The sequence below is a fragment of the Anopheles merus genome, chromosome 2L (genome assembly GCF_017562075.2).
Source record: "Anopheles merus strain MAF chromosome 2L, AmerM5.1, whole genome shotgun sequence".
Classification (NCBI taxonomy): domain Eukaryota; kingdom Metazoa; phylum Arthropoda; class Insecta; order Diptera; family Culicidae; genus Anopheles; species Anopheles merus.
The window spans coordinates 37,099,016-37,119,841 of record NC_054083.1 but is presented as its reverse complement, the minus strand read 5'-3'; the positions used below and the strand labels follow the sequence as shown (position 1 = coordinate 37,119,841).

General features: G+C 46.5%; 1 protein-coding gene across 10 annotated transcripts in view; it reads left to right on the top strand.

Annotated features, from left to right (window-relative positions):
- The window catches only part of LOC121591914 (serine-rich adhesin for platelets), a 171,583-nt gene that overhangs the window by 8,583 nt on the left and 142,174 nt on the right, over nucleotides 1-20,826 (top strand). For 9 of the 10 annotated variants that reach the window (XM_041912991.1, XM_041912989.1, XM_041912985.1 and 6 more), the window contains 2 exons: nucleotides 14,275-14,709; nucleotides 15,262-18,921. In XM_041912991.1, coding sequence (XP_041768925.1) covers nucleotides 14,614-14,709; nucleotides 15,262-18,921 — 3,756 coding nt within the window. In that variant the 5' untranslated portion in view covers nucleotides 14,275-14,613. The remainder of the gene's footprint in view (nucleotides 1-14,274; nucleotides 14,710-15,261; nucleotides 18,922-20,826) is intronic. The other variant, XM_041912990.1, reaches the window with a different exon arrangement.

Sequence of the window (20,826 nt, the reverse complement as noted above, 5' to 3'; positions counted from 1 at the left end):
CTTTGCACACACACCCCGCACCTCCTCTCTATCACCATCACAAAATGCGAGGAAAAGTTTTCGTCCCCGTGCTCCCCACCCTCGGGCTATTAAAACTGAACTGTCATTAAAAGTTTACAGCATCAAAGTGACCGCGTCACACGGCGCCCTGGTTGCACCATCCCGGGGTGGCACGATCGATCCGCAACCGGGATGGGTTGTTATTCATTGAGAAAATGTTTCGAGCTTAATAGCTTCACCGTTCATTGAATTGCTTTGCCATAATAACGGATGGCATCGGTGTGAGTATGTATGTGTGTCGGTGTGATGTCCCAAAGGGAGCGAAGAACACTCCAGGGTCGGAGGAAATGAAACTTTTGCTCCAAACAAACAGCGACGTTCGGTGGGTTCTTCTCCCGACCGTTGGTTGAATACCGTTTGGAGCATCTTAAACTTCACTGGCTCGTTATGTGTTTGAACTTCGGGGTCGTTTCATTTGAAAATTGTTTTTTCCACCATGCTTTTCCATACTATTATTGATGATTACGGCTCCGAAGCCATAACTACGACTCAACTTCAATCGACCGTTAACTGGGACCGAAGGAGCTTCTTTTTGGTTCCTTTCCTTCACTGGTTTTGGCTCTATTCCTTATTCTACACTGATGGATCCATTAACCTTTTCTACAAATGCATCAAGTAAGCGCTCATTACTCACCCAGTGCATGCGTACTTTGCTGAGTATTTCGCAGAAAATAAGCTTTTCCGACGATCGCCCAACACTACCTGGTAGGCTTCCCGCGCAGAAAGCTTTAGTCTATCCAAACAGTATCAGGAAGCCAAATATTGTTTCCCATTTGCTGCAGAGAAAATTAATTCAGGAAATAAAGCTCCGATCGCTCCCTCCCGTTTCTCTATCGGCCTGCTGGATGACTCAGGAAGTCTTCGTGTCAGTGTGTGTGCCGCTCTGTGTGTCGTGTTGTGTCTGCGTGATGTGGAGCGTGAAATGCTGCATGATATTTTGCGCTCCGCAAACAGGGGACAGCTTTTATTTATCTTCGGCAGGACACTGGCCAAACAAACAGCCCCGACGACCTCTTTGGCGCGCCAAAGTCGCGGGGCAAACTGTTTAATGTTTGCCTTGCGCAAGAGCCGAAACGCGAACATTGGCTGACCTCGCCAGCGAAGTTTGTGTGTGTGGGTCCATCCGAAGCGAATGGCTGTGAGGGTGATTTTTCATTTTTGCCTTGAAGCAAGCAATAAAATTGACGGCCACCAAGGCTCGTCTCGTCTGCAGCAGCAAACATGGTGTGTATCTTCCGGTCAACGGTGTTACACGGCACGGCTTTTTGCGCGACGGCTTTATCCTGCAGCACACTGCACGAACGACGCTGTGGGGAGTGTACATGCACAAACGAAACAGATAAGATTATATTTACATAATCTTAATCTGCTCTAATGGGATTTTGTTTGGTGCAATTACTGAACAATTTGCAATGCTGTAAAAAAAAAGTGCGAGGGCTTAGCTTTAAGGCAGAAGATGCGATGCGGATGCTGTTGTTGTGACCTACGATGGCCGTTGCCCACCCTTTAATAGCCCGTGTGCAAACTTTCCCAGTGTGCATGACCTTTTGCCACTGGCAGAGATAGACATTTCAAAGGTTACGCACAGCCATTTATGTTCACGCTGTGTCGGTGTTCGTAAGAAATGCCATTTCGGTTGCCCTTTGCCAGCCCGGTCACGTTCAATTTGTGTTGCGAAGGCTCAACGAGTCGGCGGGCTGATGACCCACCCACCCAGTAGGATGAGTGGACACATAATTGCGGGAAAGTATTTTTAACCGTACCGAGCCGAACGGCAAACAGGTGGCGATGGGGAAATATTTAATTTCCATTTTCAGTCTGTTCAATGTGTAAAAGCGTTTCGCTTTCGCACACAGTCATCTTTTGTTTTTGCAATTCAAGAACTCATCCATTCTAGATCTTATTCTATATTAGCGTTATCATGCAAATACACCTTTCTGTCAAACGTCGGTTGATACTTGCCTCAAGTACATCCAATCGTAAGTACTCGATCAGTGAATGGATTCGCTACTAAATCACGAATTCATCCTCGGTGTGCGGGAAGCGTCCGCAGGGGAACGGTATCGCCAGATTATGATGATGTTTGTCGGATGGAAACTTATTGACCCCACTCGAACGAACCCCCTTTGGCGGTAAATTCAATGGACATCTTGGGCTGGTTTGAGCGGAAGCCGTACCGAAATTTTCTAGCGAATTTGTTAGTCAAAGCGCTGCCATTTTTCATCCCTGTGTTTACCGTGACTGTTTTTTCCCCGATAGCCTTCAAGTGGTCTGGTGGTGAATGTGAATAATTCAGCACGTAGAGCATTTGAAATATTACCATTTTTTTCGTTGGGAGGCAAACATGGGTTTGAACGAGCTTTTGGTCCTAGAATGGCGTTTGATTTAATAAATGTAATGAAATATCTGTTTTTGTAAGCATGGTGAGTTCTACACCATGTTCTTATACATGAAAAATTTCCTCCAATGCTTGAGTTTCGAATATTTCTTTAGCTCTTGATCTTCCAAGTTAAATACATAAGCAATTTACCTAAATTTTGTACTGGCATTGAATCCTCACTATTACCGAAAAGATTAGTCTTGTTAAAATCCCATTAGTCCTCACCTTCCTTTCGACCAGTCGTCTTAGCCATGATTTAAACTTTCATGATCAACAGAAGTTGCTATTTCAATGAAAAAGCTACTCCTTCTGAATAGTATCGTTGAATGCATCTAGATGAACTTTCCAATAGCATGAATACAAAAAAAAGCAATAAAAAAGAATCCCACCCTTTAAGGATGCCCCGGCTGTGCTCCGTCTGGCTTACAACTACCCCTGGAGCAGTAATTATTTACTTGTATTTCTTCGTCCTTCGAGGCTACCAGCAATCAGTGCGGCATTATCGGAAGATTCATTTCAAATTCAATTGCCACACCGCCTCCTCCCACATTTCAGCCGCCATGTCTCCGCCATGTTGGCCGCTTTGGCCAGCAACTTGTGTTACACGCCCGGCTCGTTAAACGGCTCGTTTCGACACGGAATGGTCCGTAAAACAATTATTCTATCCACAACCATCTGCCATTGATAGCGCTAGCTTCTGTTTGTGTGTAGGAATCGAGCAACCCCTTTTCTGCCATTCTTCCACCGGCAATGGTCTCCCGGTGACCACTACGAACGATTGACCGCACCCGTTTAGCAATTGATTTACTTGTTTCAGAGGCTTCGAGCAATAATCCGCAGAGAAAATGTGGGGGCATTGGTAGGGGTAAAAAGTTTTACCCCACCGATAGAGTGATAAAAGCCGGTGCTGCTGCCCTCGGTCCCTTTGTTTCTGGAGCCACGTTGGTGCGTTGAACTCTGTGGGCTGTGCAAACAACAGCTTCCTTCCTGCCCACGGTGGTCCACTTTCACGTACGATTTCACTAAATTGTTTCGCCTGTTTACGATCGGTAGAGCGTCATATTGTGCAGCCTTGCGTCTTTCAAATGTGTGGTACATTTCATTCCGATCTGTCAAAAACTCAGAACGTAGCGGCACTGAACGGGAGCGCTGCTCACCAATTACGAGGGAAACTTAATCAAACCCGTCGCCAGCAGGACGCAAAAAGGGCTTGAGCTTTCGGTGCTTGAGTTTTCCCAGCAAGTTGTGTTGTAACTTTTTCCTTTTCTCTTCTCTGCTTGCTAGCTACAAACTACCAAATCCCTCACCCTCTTGATTGCAAAAACTAAAACGGTACAGAGTGTAGTAAATCCGGCAACTTTTCCCTCCTGGAAAGTGATGTATTACGGAGGGATTTGTAAAATTCATAGCTCCGTCTCGGAAGCGCGCTAGTTTTGCCGCAGCAGACCGTGCCATGCTGCCGGCAGCGTGACGTACATGAATGCTTAATTTGGCACGAAGAAGCAGCGGCGGCGGCAGCAGCAAGAGAATGGGCCTGATCAGTATTATGAAATATTCCGCCCCTTCGCTTGATCGACCGCGCCCAGCTCAATTGTTTGGCTCAAGGAAGGGGAGGAACTGGTGGTTCGAAACATGGGACTGAAAATGGCCGGAGCTCTTGCCCGCGGTACCAAACCTGCGCTGGCAGAAGTTGTCAAAGTTATGTCAATTCCGGCACAGAGAAGCTCCCTGTCTGTTCCCATCCCGTTTGCAGCCGCATCATCCCGCAGGCATCTCTGTGTGTGTGCGTCAGTGTGTCGCTCTACAATGGCCATGTTTTGCTGAAGATGTACAATTTTGCGCATCATTAGAGAATCATAAGCAGTGTCAGCTCATGTTTGTGGCTGGAGTTTACACAATCCGCGAAAGGGCGAAAGATGAAATGTGCTTTCGTTTGCACGCAGCTGGCGGCGTTCTGAGCGAGGCTGCAGGACAGTGTAATGTTGGTGTGCAGGGTTGCTTTCAGACGAAAATAATGGCGCTCGCGAGACGTTTGACAGATGTTTCGATGGGTTCCGGCGGTGGGACGATGTCATTCAAGCGGACACTAATTCCGTCACTTACGTTGGTTTTTCGGGAACGGGTTGTTGGGTGGCTGGCATTGCTGTAAAGTGTGACTTTACTGTAAAGTGTGTGTGTGTGTGTGTGTGTGTGTGTGTGTGTGTGTGTGTGTGTGTGTGTGTGTGTGTGTGTGTGTGTGTGTGTGTGTGTGTGTGTGTGTGTGTGTGTGTTTTTTGTTCTTTTCCCAATAAATGGGAGTGACATTTCACACCAATCAATGGGTTAAAAGAGCAAATTTATGATAGATTTTTGTACCGCGGTCGTGTTACAATTCATCATTTAAATATGACTGCAAAATTCGTTTGAACGATGACACACACGTTTGAACGATGAGTGAGCCATTGATATTACAGAGTTTTACAGCATTCAGAGTGTTCACATGAAAATAAATGAAAAATAGCCGCACAATGAAATTAATATTTGCAGTACAAACATACGCATAACCATAGCAAACATTCCTATTGGTAAATTGCTTCGCAAATGCATCATGCATCGAATTTCCAACATGCATTGAGTTGGTACTAATAGAATCAATCAATAATCCATAAATAATGTGCCATATACATTATACAATCATTCCAAGGGAAGCCAAAGACATGATTGGAGAAGAATGGTACCGCATGAATGGTTCATAAACTGTGATTCTACTGAATGCTGTATGCCTTTTTTTCAAATTTGATTCCAATCAGAGCTTCTCGCTCCACAAGCTTTATTGAATGATTGCCATAAACATTAGCAATAAACATAGGTAGTTGGTCCATCGTACAGAGTTATAATACTGTAATTTCCTCTTATGGAGATCATATGTCGGACAGCTGGCAACAACTAGATGAAATATGATTTAGATAAATACTTTAGAGATACTATAGAATAAAAGTTAGTAAACATTTGTAAAATGAAGCACTGGGGCCATTTTGCAATGAAGAATAAAGTTCAGTTTCTACATTTTTGGTTTGATGTATCCAATTGAATATGTTAGAACAGTTGAGAACCGTTTCAAGATTTTGAAGAGAATCTAAATTGCCAATACATGTTAGCGGTCAAGTATCGAAATCATTTTTTCTATCACCCACGAAAACACTCCTAATACTCTCCACTATATCAAGGGCAACATTTTCCACACATTAAACCGTTCGGAATGCAAATGTAACCATATCAAATTCCCTACATCTTCATTATCACCTCCCCCTAACCGGCATGCACACACTTGCGCGGAGCGAAAGAAAAACTGCAATCCCATCGACTCCGTAATTGAATAATCAATGTCAATAATTTTCTCAAGCCGCTAATTGGCCTGCAAATGACAATAATCATCACGACCCGAGAGCCTGTTTGATGTGATCACGGGCGCTGAAGCAGCTTTGATAAGTGCACGGTCTTTAATGAGATTTTATCGACGGAGGCCGATGGAGGCGCCCGGTCGATACACAATCCTGATGACTGATTGCGTCGCGTCCACACGACGATGGCCTTTTGTTTAGTGCTACACGCTGCCCCGTTCTCGGCTCTCGGTAATTTATTCATGAGCAAACTGTCCCCTCCCTCTGCGTGCCTGATGATGCGCAAAATGTCGGGCTCGTCCAACCGTCCAAACGGACAGCTTCTTCCAGGAAGCCAATTTCATCCTCCCCATCATCTTCGATGTGCATGTCTTTTCGCTAGCTGTGTCTTCCTGGCTGGAAGAAAAACTATTTTTACCATCAAGACGGCGGCGCAACGGTTCGTCAGTGTTTGCTAAGAGCGAAGAGAGCGTTGGGTGCCGTTGGCAGGCTTATAATGATTCAATTATGCTTGTTAGAATGAGAGCGCAATATGATTATGTTTTGTAATTTAAATTCCTTTACAACAGCGCTCGGCAGATCGTTTGCTTTGCAAACTTGATGATGTTGCAAAAGACTTATTTTGAGAAGCGCTACGGTATTGTATATCTGGCGTTTTCAATTCAATAAAGTGCCACAAGTCTCCACAAAACCACGCTGGTGGCTTTCCCCGGGGACATTGCAACGCCATGCTAGAAAAGCCTTTCCCTAAATTGGTAGGTCTTATGCGCTTTGGAAAACATCTCTGCGTTGCTGCTACTGGTTCTTGTGATGAAAATACCAAAAGTGCAAGATCCCCAGTATGGCAGTGGGAACACAGCTGCATCGTTGCAAACGAAGTCGATCCCGTTGGGGGCCGCCGCTTCGTTCGGTGTTTGTTCTGGTAAATTTTGAAAGCCAGCTCGACGTGGACCTACCGCCAGCGTCTTCGCTTCCAAAAGCTGATTGCATAACGTGCCAGCTTTACAATTTGCACCGTAACGGGCAACGTATTCGTCATGGCAGATCCGGCATCCTGGTGGATTTCTATACGTTCTCATCCGTTGTAAGCGCGTTCCCAATTGAATCAAGGATACGGTGTATGATCTTGTTTACCGGGCCACAATTTGTGTCTTGGTTGCTCTTAAGGCCGTGCGCCAATGTCTTCTTGCGTATGTGTTTGCGGAGTAATCTTATTTATACACGGAGCTGTACATATTATTCTTACCTCGAGTGCTGAATTGCAATTCGTTTTCGTCACGTCAATAGGCGTCCTCCTGCTGGGGCGCATGCTGTGTCGGAATAAATCGTACATCATCGCGTTTGATCGATTGGACCATTGGCAGGGTTGTTTTTTTGGTTTTCGTGTCATAAAATTAGATACATGTATGAAATTTATGAGGAAAAACGCGCTCATACCCACACATATGAGGTCGTGTTTTGCCCAGCCCCAGTAGCAATGCTGCCAGATAATGTATAATACACGAATTATTGGCTATGCCTCGGTAAATTGTTCCTGTCGTTATCGATCATGCAATATGCCTGTCGTACAAGGCAATTTCCAAAGTGAGGGAATTTATTTTTTTCGTTGAAAATGTTAAGAAATGGTAAAATGTTACAAAATTTTACTTTGAAGATATCCTATTTTGATGTAAAACTCGTTGGTACAAAATACTTTCAATTAAGCATTGTCCAAAAAAAGAACCTGAATAAACAGGATTCACTGAGGCTTCTCTTTATCAAACTGCTAGCAAACAGTACGTTTTGTTCCTTGTTAGAAATGTTTTTTTCCATCATTCACTCCATCATTCACTCGTGCAGTGGTAAATGCCATTAATCAATTTCCTTTTCCACTAATTAATGGCAAAAGCGAACACCCAATCCTGTCCGTTGGGTACTGCCGTTGAATGTGGCTAGCGCTAAAGGTTTCCCCTTGTCTGTAATTGAATGAATCGCTAATTTGCCATTTTGCTAATGATTTGATGGCATGTTGCGTTCATCTATAGCGGGAATGAATAATTGTTTTCGCTTTGGCGTTACTTAGCTCTTCGTTTTATTTCGCATCTCCATCAAAGCCATCGGGCTGCCGATGGAGCATTTAAGCTGTGTTGGTTGCCGTGTTGTCCGTTTGCCATTTGCAATATTTTCAAACAGCATCATCACCTGCACCATGCTACTACCCCCTGATACAATCGCCCATTCCCACCTTTGGATTGGTGCATAAAATCGATACAAATCTTCAGCCCCAATCAGTGTGCCCGTGTGCTCCGAGCACACAGCTTCTCATCTGCCAGCTATTTGTTCATTCCCACTACCGGTACCATCCTACCGCCCTATCGCTCCTACGTGTGGTTGATAGAGTTTAGCCACGGAGCAAACTATGGCGAGAAAATCCATCACACGTGGAAAGAGAACCGAATCAATTTCTCATTACACACGTTGCCTTTTGTCCCTTTCTGTGTGTGTGTGCATGTCTGCAAATAGTTTTCCCACCTGCAACCGTCCGTTTGCACTCTTTCCCTTTCCCCGATTGTAGCTATCGCAGTACAGAGTGCCTTCGATGGGTTTGTTTTTTTCTTATTTTACCGAGACCTGATTTAGTGGTAAAAGATAGAAACAGATTCCAGTTTTATGTGAGCTTCAATCGGTGCGCTTGTACTGCTCCCCTAATTCGTTGTCTATGTACTGCTTCAGCTCTATTTTGTTCTTTATTTTCTTTTTCCCCCCACACGTAGTCTGTCGACATTTCCCGCCCCAGACAGTTCCCAACCGACATGCCATACGGTGGGGTGGAACAGCTAAAGTTCTGTTAAAACAATGCCGTTAAACTGCTTCACTTGGGACAGGGATAGTGTGTGTGTGTGTGTGTCTCCTGGGCAAGGGCGCTGTGCGATGAAGAGAAGGCAGGGCGAAAGCGACATGTTCGAGTATGGAAAACAATGCCGACGAAGCACGGTGCAAAACCTGTACCGTCGTTTCTACATTTTCTCTAAACCGAAGCATCCTCTTTATTATGGTAAATCATGGAGGCTTTTGGTTGAAGTCATCTGCGCCGGGAATATACAGAGCACACCCCCCGAAGCAAGGAATAGAGCCTAGCACTCACACACTAGCGTGCACATGCTCAGCACGTACACAGGCCCCGTAAAAATAGTAAATATTTGCTCCCGGGTGTTGACAGCTTTTTAAATGGTTTATTATTTTTCCTACATCAGATTCCGGAGCCCTCCCCCCGGGTGGAAGAAGAATGTTGGCATTTTACTCTCAGCCATGTGCGTCCCATTTCTGCCAAGGGGATCAATGAGCTTTTGTTAAGGTGCCTGGTGGACGATGGCAGCATTCGGGTAAAGGACATGTCTGTTTTTTGGCATTAGTTTGACTCCATTTGGGGGAAGATGTCATCTGAATTGTTTATTTATTCCTTTTACAGTCAGAATTATTTTAATCTTTTTTTACCATTATCATAGATACAGTACGGTATTTAACATTAGGCTATTATTTAGGTGAAACAATAAAAACAGTTAGACTGACGAATTATAATAATACAAAATGATATTTTCATCTCGATCATTTATTTTCCTTTTCTTTTTGCACTGCACTATGTCATCCGTTTGACGTTTGACTCTGTTCCACGGTTTAGCTTATCTTTCGTCAATCGATACCTTTTTTCCATACTCCGCGCATTAAGCTTATGCAACGAAGAATCTGTTCAGAATCGACCGGAATGGATGAACGAAGACACACAAAACCGATACGAAACGGCAACCCTTAACGCGTTGAAAAGATTGACATATCCCGCTCCTATGTGCGACACGTATGGGCCGTGGGCCCAAGCCTTCCCCATTCACTCACACATAAGTGTCCCGGCTGATACAATCGCACACCTTTGGCCGGAACAGGGGAAAACTTTGCGGCGAGCTGAAAGAAAGCAGAGAGCGAAAATAGTCCGCCCAGTGCCGAAGGTGGGGCAACGATTTCGTCCTTCCGGCGGAGCTATTTTTCTTCTCCGGAGACTGGAAAATACTTTAAGCACTGTGAGTGTGCGCGTTTGTATGTGTGTGAGTGATAGAAAGATGTTTGGCCAGCGATGTGTCGCACACCCAGCGAGACACCGAGCAGGGGTTTTGCGGATGTTTTCATCTTTTATCGCTTTTTTATGCGCAAGCTTGCGGTTAATCCAATTCTTGCTACGGCGAACCATTATGTTGCCCTGCCGTGCCCTGCCAAAGGAGGGTGAACCGGTGACACACGCTCACCGAACCGCCGAAACCATCCCGATGACACCAGTTGGGAGACATCGAACGGGGACCTCCACGTACCCGTGTCAGTGGGTGAGGATGGTTTCCTGCGATGCTGTGTGTGTGTGTTTTTCATGCTTAAGAATCGTTCGTAAAAACACTGAAAATGGAAAAGAAAATATGGGGGAGGGAAATAAAAGCATAGTTTTTCGTAGAAACAAAAAAAAACACCTCCGATTGCTTTATTTTAGTCTTCTCTAGCCTGGATGGAGTGTGGTGTGGTCGGCGTGCTGATGATGGCGGTAACAGACGTATTGGGTTTCCGGTCATGCCAACGCACCGCCACCACCGCCGCTGACCCAGGACGCCAGGATTTACCAGCCTGAAATGGACACTCGGCCGGGCAGAGGAGGTTGGTGGCTGGTTTGGCCTTAAAAAGTTTTTAAGAGTAATTCGAACTTTTTGCTCGACTTTGGACGTGTGCGGCTTCGCTGGGAAGATTCAATTTGTGAACAATTTTACTTATCGTTATCCGTGCGAACGGGAAACGAAACACTCCCGAGAAGCATTTGTGCTTTGCGTGAGCTTCTTTAAAGGCACAATAATTTGGTGTGCCAAGTTTAACAATGAAGTTTGGCAATGTTTTATCGACCTTTGGGAAAGTTGTTCTAAGAGCGGATGATACGCTTCGCAACGGATGGGAAAACCTATATGTAGAAACTTTTTTTGTTTTGTTGTGCTTATGATTATGTCTTATGACTTTGTGTATTGCAAAGAAAGATGAAAGTCATAACCGTCCGCCCGTCTATTACTGTCCAGCAGGGTTATTTGGGAAGAATGCGGTCATGCGTGGAAGTTTTCAACTTACACAGTTGTGAATGTTGACGTATTTTACAATGAACAACTTGTGGTATATGTAATAATGAGTAAGTGTTTCAAGTTATTATTATTCTTCTATATAAAAGAACAGATTATATTGGCAACAAGATAAATACATTTTCAACTGAAATTATAGAATGATCACTTTTGGTTCGAGTGTATTCAAGCATTCACGACGACGATTGCCTCACTAACAGGACACATTGAATGACCTAGTTTTCGACTCTTCAAACTTGAGCTCTTTAAAAGCTTTTTACATCTGCGGAAGCAGCTTACAAGGGAAATCGTATTTTTCGTTTTATTTTTACGGAACAGATTTGTTGTTAAATAGCTGCTTCAAAAAATGAAATCCATTGTCCAGAAATCGAATGTTCATCCTAGAATGGAAAATGAATCGTACGATTATTATAGCTCCACAAAAAAATATATAAAACATCCTCCAGCCCTTTTTACCCTTCTCTCCGATGTTCAGTTACTGTTGGATGGACAAATATTTCACGAGCTTTTGCGCTCTGCCATTGCTGGTGCTTTATTTTCAGCACGGATAAGTTGTGATTTTTCTTCGAACTTTGCCTTTGTTTTACCGCGCTCCATGCACCCGCACAAAGATAAATTGTATTCATTGTCGGTGGACCGGTTCCGTTTTGGTTCGTTTTGTGTGAATCAAATATTTGAACAAGTTGACCACGGACATTCTTTGCCCCTAAAGAATACGAACAACACCGGATAAAAAGAGGAAGGGAAATGTCGTGCAGAAAAGAGAAAACAAGATTCATCTTTTACTACCACTATACTACCGCGTTGTAAAACCATTCTAGGAAGATTCATAATATTTTGTAGAAACAGGGGAAAAAAGGAATACGTAAAGAGAGAGAAGTAGCTAGACTGACGCCCTTGTGCCAACAGGACGAACAAGCAATCATGGCTCGTGTACGAAGTACATGACGGATAGCATGACAGCTTCAAAGCTAGCAGCGAAATGAAATAAGAGATCAGTAGCATCGGAGGAAATTGTAGTTACGGTTCCTAGGAACTCTTGGCCCCGAAATAAGACACTTCTTGTGAGGCAATACGATTTGCGTAGGTTCTTTGGTTGGTAGAGGAATGTAGCAATTTATTAGCTGTTGCTTTCCAGCTCAGTGGCTCACTGCTTTTTCTTTGCGTTGCGCCGAAACAAAGCCCGAGCTTACTCTGCGTCCATCTGCCGGGCGATGTGCTGTGTGGATCGCATGCACTATGGAACCTGTATATACGAACGGGCTTGGACGCTCAGCCGACTTACTGGCAAGCCTAAGGGATTAGTAGATAAATCGTTTGCTGTAACAGAGCTGGGACGACGATTATCGCTCATTTCTACTACGCGAGACGACCGAGGGCATAAAGCTTTAAAGCGATGGGGGTATGTTTTTTTTTTTCTTGCTGCACACAGACGAATTCACATTTGTGTACGCCTGAGTGCCTGCTGGTGCTGATGCGAAAGTAATTCCAGTGTAGTTATTCCATTTCCAAGCAAGCAACTTGTTCCATTATCCTGCAACAAGTTAAATAGCAGGTTTTATCAAAGTTGAAGTAAATGTACACCTTGGAGTGCATTCCAGGAAACCAACATGGAACAAGCGGACTCCATGCAACAGTTTTGGAAAGTGCACCTCATCGATTTTGTTTCCGATCGGAAAATTATAGTAATGAGCGTACCGGACGATACCCTCGAAGAGAGTCATGCACTTCGACAAGAAGCTTATGCGTAGACTGGTATGAATTTCTGACCCAGATCTTCAGTGAAAATTCTTGTATTTGATCCAAATTTCGTTTGAAACGACCGACTTGTGGTGCTGCAGTATCCAATCACCATCCAGGGCTACGGAAACCTGCTCTCCCTCAAATCGAACTAGATTACCGCAACTGCAACACATCCGGGTTGAATGGTTAAAGAGTTTTGCACAGCTTTTGGGCCGGTTGCATTTCTGCCATCCTCTTTCTGTGCCATTCCTGAGAGTTTCCAGTTGATTGGAAAGCATTTGAAGCCACTTTGAACTACTTCCTGCTTTCTGTTCTTGCAATGGAATGAAATTTGTACTCTCAAGGGAGTGGATGGCATTGGTCACATTATTTAAAGGTATTCTGGAATAAATTTAACATTCCATTTGCAAGCTGCAAGTTGGTATCGTCAATTTCATCGTTCGCTGTTGAATCCAATTTTGTGTAGCTTTGTTTCACTATTTGGATTCGGTGGCTGGCTGTTAGTTTTATCAGAAGATGTATTTCACAAAATAAAGCAGTAAAATGTTCCTTTATTAATGTTCTGTTCAATCACAAGTAGTGAGCACCATTGGATGATGTGAAGTAATAGCCATATAACTCACTCAGATTCAACGATCTCAACGATTTCAACAACACCTATTGAATAATCTAGTTATAAATTCAAACTAAACTCCGTTCCTACGAGATAAAACACATACGTTATGGGAAATTCTACCATTCGGACATTCTCTATTGCTACCGTTCATCAGAACGATATTATAAATCCCCTATGCTTGAATTTATGCACAAACAAACCTCTTTTTTTGTTTTCCCTTTTTACCAAAAAAACACAAACGCCCTAGATTGGATTGTTGGTATTCATACTGCAATGTTGCATACCCTCGTCCGGGCGAAGTACGATATCAATCTCCTGTTATTTATTTTACCAAACACCCGCTCTTGACACTTAATTCGAAAGCAAACGTCATCTTATCAATCTCACATCGGGGCCGGTGTGATTGATTAACTACACCATGTGCACTGGTGGATACGATTAAATGCCAAACCAAAACGTGTTCTCTCTCTCTCTCTCTCTCTCTCTCTCTCTCTCTCTCTCTCTCTCTCTCTCTCTCTCTCTCTCTCTCTCTCTCTCTCTCTTCACTGTGGGACCTTCCAGAGGGCCATAAATCATTTTGTCACCAAGGCGACTGCCTAAGACACAGAGGCCCTTTCTCGGGAAGCTGTGCAAGGGACTTTGTAGTTACCAAACGTCACATTTGAAACTGTGCTGCAATTTATCCATTAATCAAAGACCACCGTGTATGTGTGTGTGTATGTGTGGCTGGTACATTGGCAAATCGGTTCGCATTGTGTTGCTACATTTCATAATTGAAGGCCGAATTCAAACACACTCATTCAGAGAAAAATTACCAACATGTTTATTTAAATATCGTTGAAAGGTATTTTTTATTTTCCACCAATCATAACCACACGTTAACTCTGCTGCACGTTTTGCAAGAATATATCGCATCCATTACTCACCCCATTCCTTTTTGCATTTTGTGTGTTTTATTTTCAGATTACTTCACTAGCTGTAGCTGTAGTTGTATTTTGTGTGCCAATGTGGATTGGGCCGTGTCATTTGGGGCAGTCGCGCTAGAGATCACTCATCAAACCGGAGCAGGGCAGCTATGAAGCAAGCGTCATCCCTTCATCGTTCATTCCATCGCCAGCATCAGCAACCGATCATCATCCGCTCCGCTCACCGCATCATCTCACCGCAAAGTGACCGAACCGAACGGTTCCAATAGAGAACGGAAGCGGGATAGGGGAAGGATAGTGCTTTTGCTTTTAGTGCCGATTGAGCTACCGCTTCGCTAGAGCTCGCCGCTTGCAACCCCGCTCCGGATCCGGTCCAATGGCTAGCGTTGCGGCCGGATCCGCCGGGTCGCTGGTAGACCCTGGGGGCGGCCCTGCCGCCGGCCAGAAGCAGCGCAAGAAGGGCAAATTTCGGGTGAGTAAACCACCGGGGCGCGCTGTTGACTCTGAAATTGAGTTCCATTCCTGGCAAGGAGATGATGCTCGTTGTTAAAGATAAGAGTGAAACGAGATTAACTTAAATTGGCGGGCTGTCGAGTTAATTGGCCGCGCTGGAAACGGAGCAGGGCCGGAAGAAACAGAGCCGTAATGATTCTACAGGCAGCATAACGCAGTTCTTTCGCTGAGCGATTGGAAAAGTTTCGCACAACTTTTGCGCCAAGTTGCTGCGCCTTAATCGTCCAATTAGAATTACTTTACTTCCGTTTCATTGGACGTGTTCATTTCGCGTACCTTTTCTTATATTTTATCTCCAAGGGTGTGCGTTTCTTTACGTTGGCTTCCATTCTATTTCTTTTCTACCTTTGTTTTGATTGAGTCAACACAAACACTTTAAAGCTCATTACTTTTGAGCGAGTACTTTCCTTAAATGGCACCGAGGGTGTGTGTAGGTTTGCTCGCAAAAATAAAGAAGCTTCTCTCCTTACGCCTTCCTCTTTCTTCTTCCTTTCTTTCTCCCACCGTCCAGCTCAAGGAACGCTCCTCGTCGTCCGTGCGGGAGAAGTTCATCAACGACCCAGCGTACACGGAAGATGTACGCCATCTGGCACTGCCGATGCGCCGCAACAGTGGCCCCGAGCACGACCCGGGCCGCAAGTTCTACATGATATCGAAGAAAAAGTCCAACTCGGTCGGCAAGGACTACTCGCGGGGCAGCCTGCAGCTCGGTGGCGGTGGTGCTGGTGGAGCGACCGGCTCGAGCGAGTTCTACACGCTGGACGTGGAGTCGATTCGCCGGGCGGGGCTGAACGTGCCGGAGGTGAAACCGCGGCGCAAGAAGTACAACCACCACAGCAGTGCGGAGCTGCTGAACCGGCTGCTGAACACGGACGAGTCGAGCAGCTCGGACGGTGTGCCGTCGAAGGGCCACAGCAGCACGCTCGACCGCGGGCGGGGGCGCAGCCTGGATCGCAGAAGCTACACCACGTCCGAGGAGCGTACCGCGGTGCGGGGTCTTTCGATTAGTCGGACAGCGGGCGACGAAGACATCCCGCTGGGCAGGGATGGTGGACGGCAGCAGCAGCAGCAGCAACGATCTCGCAAAACCCGAACCGTTAGCTCGCGCAGGGAAAACTCCGACCAGGACGTTGAACCGGTAGAGCTCAGTGCAACATCGGGTCTCCCCCCGGGAGATGCTTACTCGGAGGATGTCATGGTGAAGGGGGCGACCGATCAAAGGGAGGGTGGCAGTTCTAAGGGTGGTGGGCGCTTTCAAATCGGCAAACGCTTCCTGAAGGGCGAGATTGGCATCAAAAGCTTCAACTATTACCTGCTAAAGGAGGGCCTCAAGTCGTCCAAGAAGAGTCTGCTCAAGCAACGATCGGCACCGGTCGTTGCCGCCACCGTCGGTTCCGTGGATATCCCGCTGCCCGAGCCGCCCCAAGCGATGGAATTGATCAGTCCAGAGGAGTGCGAAGGCGCACCGGCGGCAAGGATGGTCGAGAAGGGCGAGGAAAACATTTACGAGGAGATTTACTTTGAAGATAAACCGAAATGTCCACCGGAGGAGTACAACAGTAGGGAGGGCGCTCAGCGGCCCGAATGTCCGGACGCAAACAGTGAGAAAATCCAATTTATTGACTGCGAGCTGTGCGTGCAGCAGTGCAGCAATGCGAACTGTGACGTGTGCCACGGGCTCGGGGCACAGCACACTGCCCAGCAGCACGAGCACCATCACCATCAGCTGCAGCAGCAGCGGCAGGCCGAGCAGAAGCAGCAGAACATCTACGAGCAGCTGAAGCAGCACGGGTCGGGCGGCTCGTCGGGCGGGAGTGGTCAATCGGGGGCTGGGCTTTATGGCAAAACGGCTGCCAAATCGTTGGATGTGGATGATCAGATTTACCAGCGGCAGAAGCAATTGCTGCAGGATCAGCAAAAGCAGTCAAAGCAGCCGAATGATGGCCATGCAAGAAGCATGGGCAACTTGGTGGATGAACCATCGATGTACGCCGGCGAGAATGTGCTCCAGTATCAGTCGTACAATCCGAGCAATCCGAATGTGTACAAGCTCGAGACGACGCCGGTCGCGTTCAGCAGTGACTACAGTCCGCTACAGCAAATCTACTACAAGCAACAGCAGCAGCAGCAGCAGCAGCAGCTTTCGGCACCGCCCAGCCAAGGTGACACGCTGCCAGCGAATCCACGACAGCACATCTACCAAAGACCCCATCAACCGGGCGGCGCCGTCTCGTCCGGTTCGGACTACTACCAGGAGTTGAACCATAAGAAATCGTCCTCTTCCAGCGATTCGCTGCAGCACCAGCAGCGACGTCTACAATCGAACACGGGCATCTACTATCAACGGGCGGCTGCGGCACTAAGCGACGATCAACATCGCAGTTTGATGAGCTCTGGTGCGGGATCCAAGATATATAAAGTAAACTCTACCGTTTCCATCCTGAGTGAAGCTTCCGGTCGTAGCGAAGGTTCTTACCATCACCAGCAACAGATGGCGCCTCAAATTCAACCCCAGTACCAACCACTCTCGGTGGTGATGAAAACGGCACCACACGATCATCCGTCGACTCAATCCGGTCCACAGGCAAGACCGCAACAGTCTCAGCAGCAGCAACAACAGCAGCAGCAACCCTACGGACGCACCGGAGGCAACATGTCCGACTCGAGCCTGGGAGATTCACTGTTCTCCTATCCGGCGAACCGGCGCTACTTTGGCAGCTCGGAAAGCTGTCGCTTCGCGTCGGAGTCCTGTCGCCGGTGCAGTGTGGAGGTGGACAAGTGCAGCTTCTCGGACACGTGCCGGTACTCGGACTGTCGCAATTGTGACTGCTCTTCCAGCTACTTTTCGTCCGACTTTGACGACACCGGCCATGGTGGAATGCGCGGTGGCAAGAAGGGTTCGCATCTAACGCACACACAATCGGAAGCGGCTGGCTACTATCAGGCGCCACCGTATGCGGAAGATTTTATGAAACATGTCAGCGCGGTTAAGCGTGGCAATCAGCAGCAGCAGCAGCAGCAGCAGCAACAACAACAGCAACCGGTGTCCACAACTCACTTAATGGGTGGGAGTAAGATCTACGAAACTCCACCGACGTACGTTGGGATGATGCCGATAACGGGCAGTGGGCTGCAGAAGCCACGGGAGCCAACGTACGAAACGCTGCGCAACCCACCGTACTCGATCCCGATGGTGGGTCCTTCGTACGAAGCCACCCCGCTAGTCGCTAGTGGCCGGCTGTCGATCAGTCAGAGTCACGAAGCATTGATCTCGCCCGTAAGACGTAGTCGATCCAGCAGAAGTACCGATACGGATCAATATCCACAGCTTGAGCGTCGTTCGCCAGTGTCACACTACTCCAAAATAAGACGACCTCATCAATCCAACACACTGCCGTCTTCGATGCGCTCAGCAAGACGACACCAGCAACAGGGTGGAGGAGAGTACGACCCAGCCGGGTACAGTGTAATCCGCGAAGGTCCCCCAAATGCCCGAGCGGCTACGCCCGGACCAAGCGGAGGCTCTACCCTGCCCAAATCCTTCAGTCTGCAGCAAGCGCGCACAACGCCCATGGTTAGCGGACGGTCGGCATCACTGCTTACGATGGGCCACGAGTATGCGGAAATCACTAAAGCAAGCGCCCGGACTAAACCTGTTCCACCACCCATCAGTACCATCCCGAGCACACGGGAGGCTAGAGCCAGATCGAAGCAAGCGTCCACAGCGAACGTACGTGCCGTATCCCCTTCGCAGTACGCTCGCACCGGCCCTTCCGGTATTGCGGGAAGTTCGGCTGGAAATTACGCCAGCATGGAGCGCAAGTCTCGCGATCGGTCGACGAAACAAGGCAAAAGCTCTGACACTGCGGGAAAAGATAGATCGCCAGTGCAGCGAGAGCAGCAATTGGAGCAGAAGGGTAAAGCGAATCGAGAGACAGGCCCGGGGGTTGTTGGTTCTGCGGCAGGTGGCAGTGCTTCGCTCACGAGAAGCGGCAAGCCAACGACGGGTAGTACCCGGCGGAAGGAGTTTGTACGCTCGCAGCAGCAACAGCACCGTTCCAAGCGCCCGGTGCAGGATGATCTGACCGACGACGAGGATGACGACGAGGTGTTCCTGAACGACAAGCTGTACGAACGGCCGGCACAGAACAATCGGGGACATTCGGGGAAGGTAAGTGTAGCGTCTCAATGACATCCCTTCCAACTTCTGAACTCTAATAGAAACAGTTCATCTGGAAATGATCATGAATCTGTATTGATATTGGCAGTAATATTATACTCTTATACCTTGATTGAGCTTATGCCGAACCAATACGGGTATTGGATCTTATCTTTAACATACACCGTTTCTGGAACTGATACTGAACCTCTTTCGCAACTAGAACTGATCCCGGACCTTATTAAAAACCCAGGACCCAACCTGTTTCAGAACCCATGCATGAATCTTGTTCCAGTCCTGGATGTTTTAGTCCAAGAACTATGTCTGGATCTAACTCAGTCATGGATCAGATCACAAACCTGACCCGTTACAGGATCAGCTACAGTACCTTATTTGATCCAGTATCTGATTCCGCTACAATACTGATCAATGCACCATGAACCCATCAACAGTTTTCCAATAACTATGGCTTGGACTTTCAGCGGAGAAATTTAACGCTGTAGCAAGTAACCAGAAAGTAACAAAAAGTATCCCTTACTTGTAATTGTTTGTATGGATAAGTATGGTTTCAGCGTCTTATGTTGCTAACAGACAGATTTGCCACAAATGTTCCAAGTAAATTTAATGCAAATCTTTAGCCGCCCTTTGCAGAACATCGTACTTTTCTTTTTTTTATATAATTCGTACCCGTCTAGTCTGGCCACAACAAGTGAACATATTCCTAGAGCTAGGGTCTCAAAATAAAGCTTTTTTTACATCTGGTCTAAGAGCAAAGTTAGCTTATAGGTGCTACATTAAAACGTCTTTAGCTCTTCTAACTTAATATGAAAGTCAATCCTATTACCCGAAGAATTGTCCTTCAACCCCAAAACAATATTAAGAAAATTTAACTTCTAAAAGTGGCCCGGGTCTAAGTACTCCGCAAGGAGCTAGAATTGTTGCATCAGGTTCTATATTGAGAATAAGAGAATAGTTCAAAAATTCAATAAAAATGATAAGCTTTTCTTTAGTATCTTAATGTCCCACATGTCGACCTTGCAGGACAAATGATAAATATTTTATCGGAATCCTAATCCTTATATTCCTGACCTATTTCAAAATAACTACCCAATTAGATTTCATCCACATCCATTCCCCAGAAGGAATCCCTTAACAAACTGCTTCAATATTCAACCGTGTCTTGAATCCGTCGATTATCTGGATTTACCGCTAACATCAACGTCATCACCATTGGCTTAGATCGGGCCCCTAATCCAGTGCCTTTGCTAATGTCCTGGCGATTTCGTTATCGACCTCTCGCTCTCGTCCATCTTCCAATCGATGTGCTTTATTGATTCATGAAACGAGCCAGCTAGAACGTCCCGAATGGGAGACGGAAATGAGACAGACTTCCCTCACCCCTCCTGCAATCAGTCCAATATCAGTTCGACACCGAAATTGATCTAAAACTGTCCCTGGGCAATCAAACGAATTACGTGAAGAAACTTTTGCACGATATCGACGTACTACTCGGAGCCGCTGCTCCCCATATTGAGCAATTCCGGCCATCCTTGTTGGACATTCGACGTGCCATTTCATCAGCCCATTTTCCGGATCCCGAGCTACGTGAATCCGTGAGACGTGCTAACGTCTAGCGGTTTGTGTCCGAAGCCCGGCGTCGTCGTCCTCCTTGTAGTGAGGACATGAAAACAAGCATCATAATTACCGGCGCTAAATAATTCAGCTAATTAATTGAAAAGATGTTGAGTGCGGGCAGGTTGCGAGACGGGGTAGAGCAAAACCTCTCGCGAGCAACGGAAGTCCGTGTCACCAGAGGTTTTACTTTCTTCGGTTCGCCGAAAACAAGGATCTCTGCTCCGTGCGGTCGACCACACGAACGTAAGATTAAGCGTACTAATGGTCGGAGATGGTGGTGGT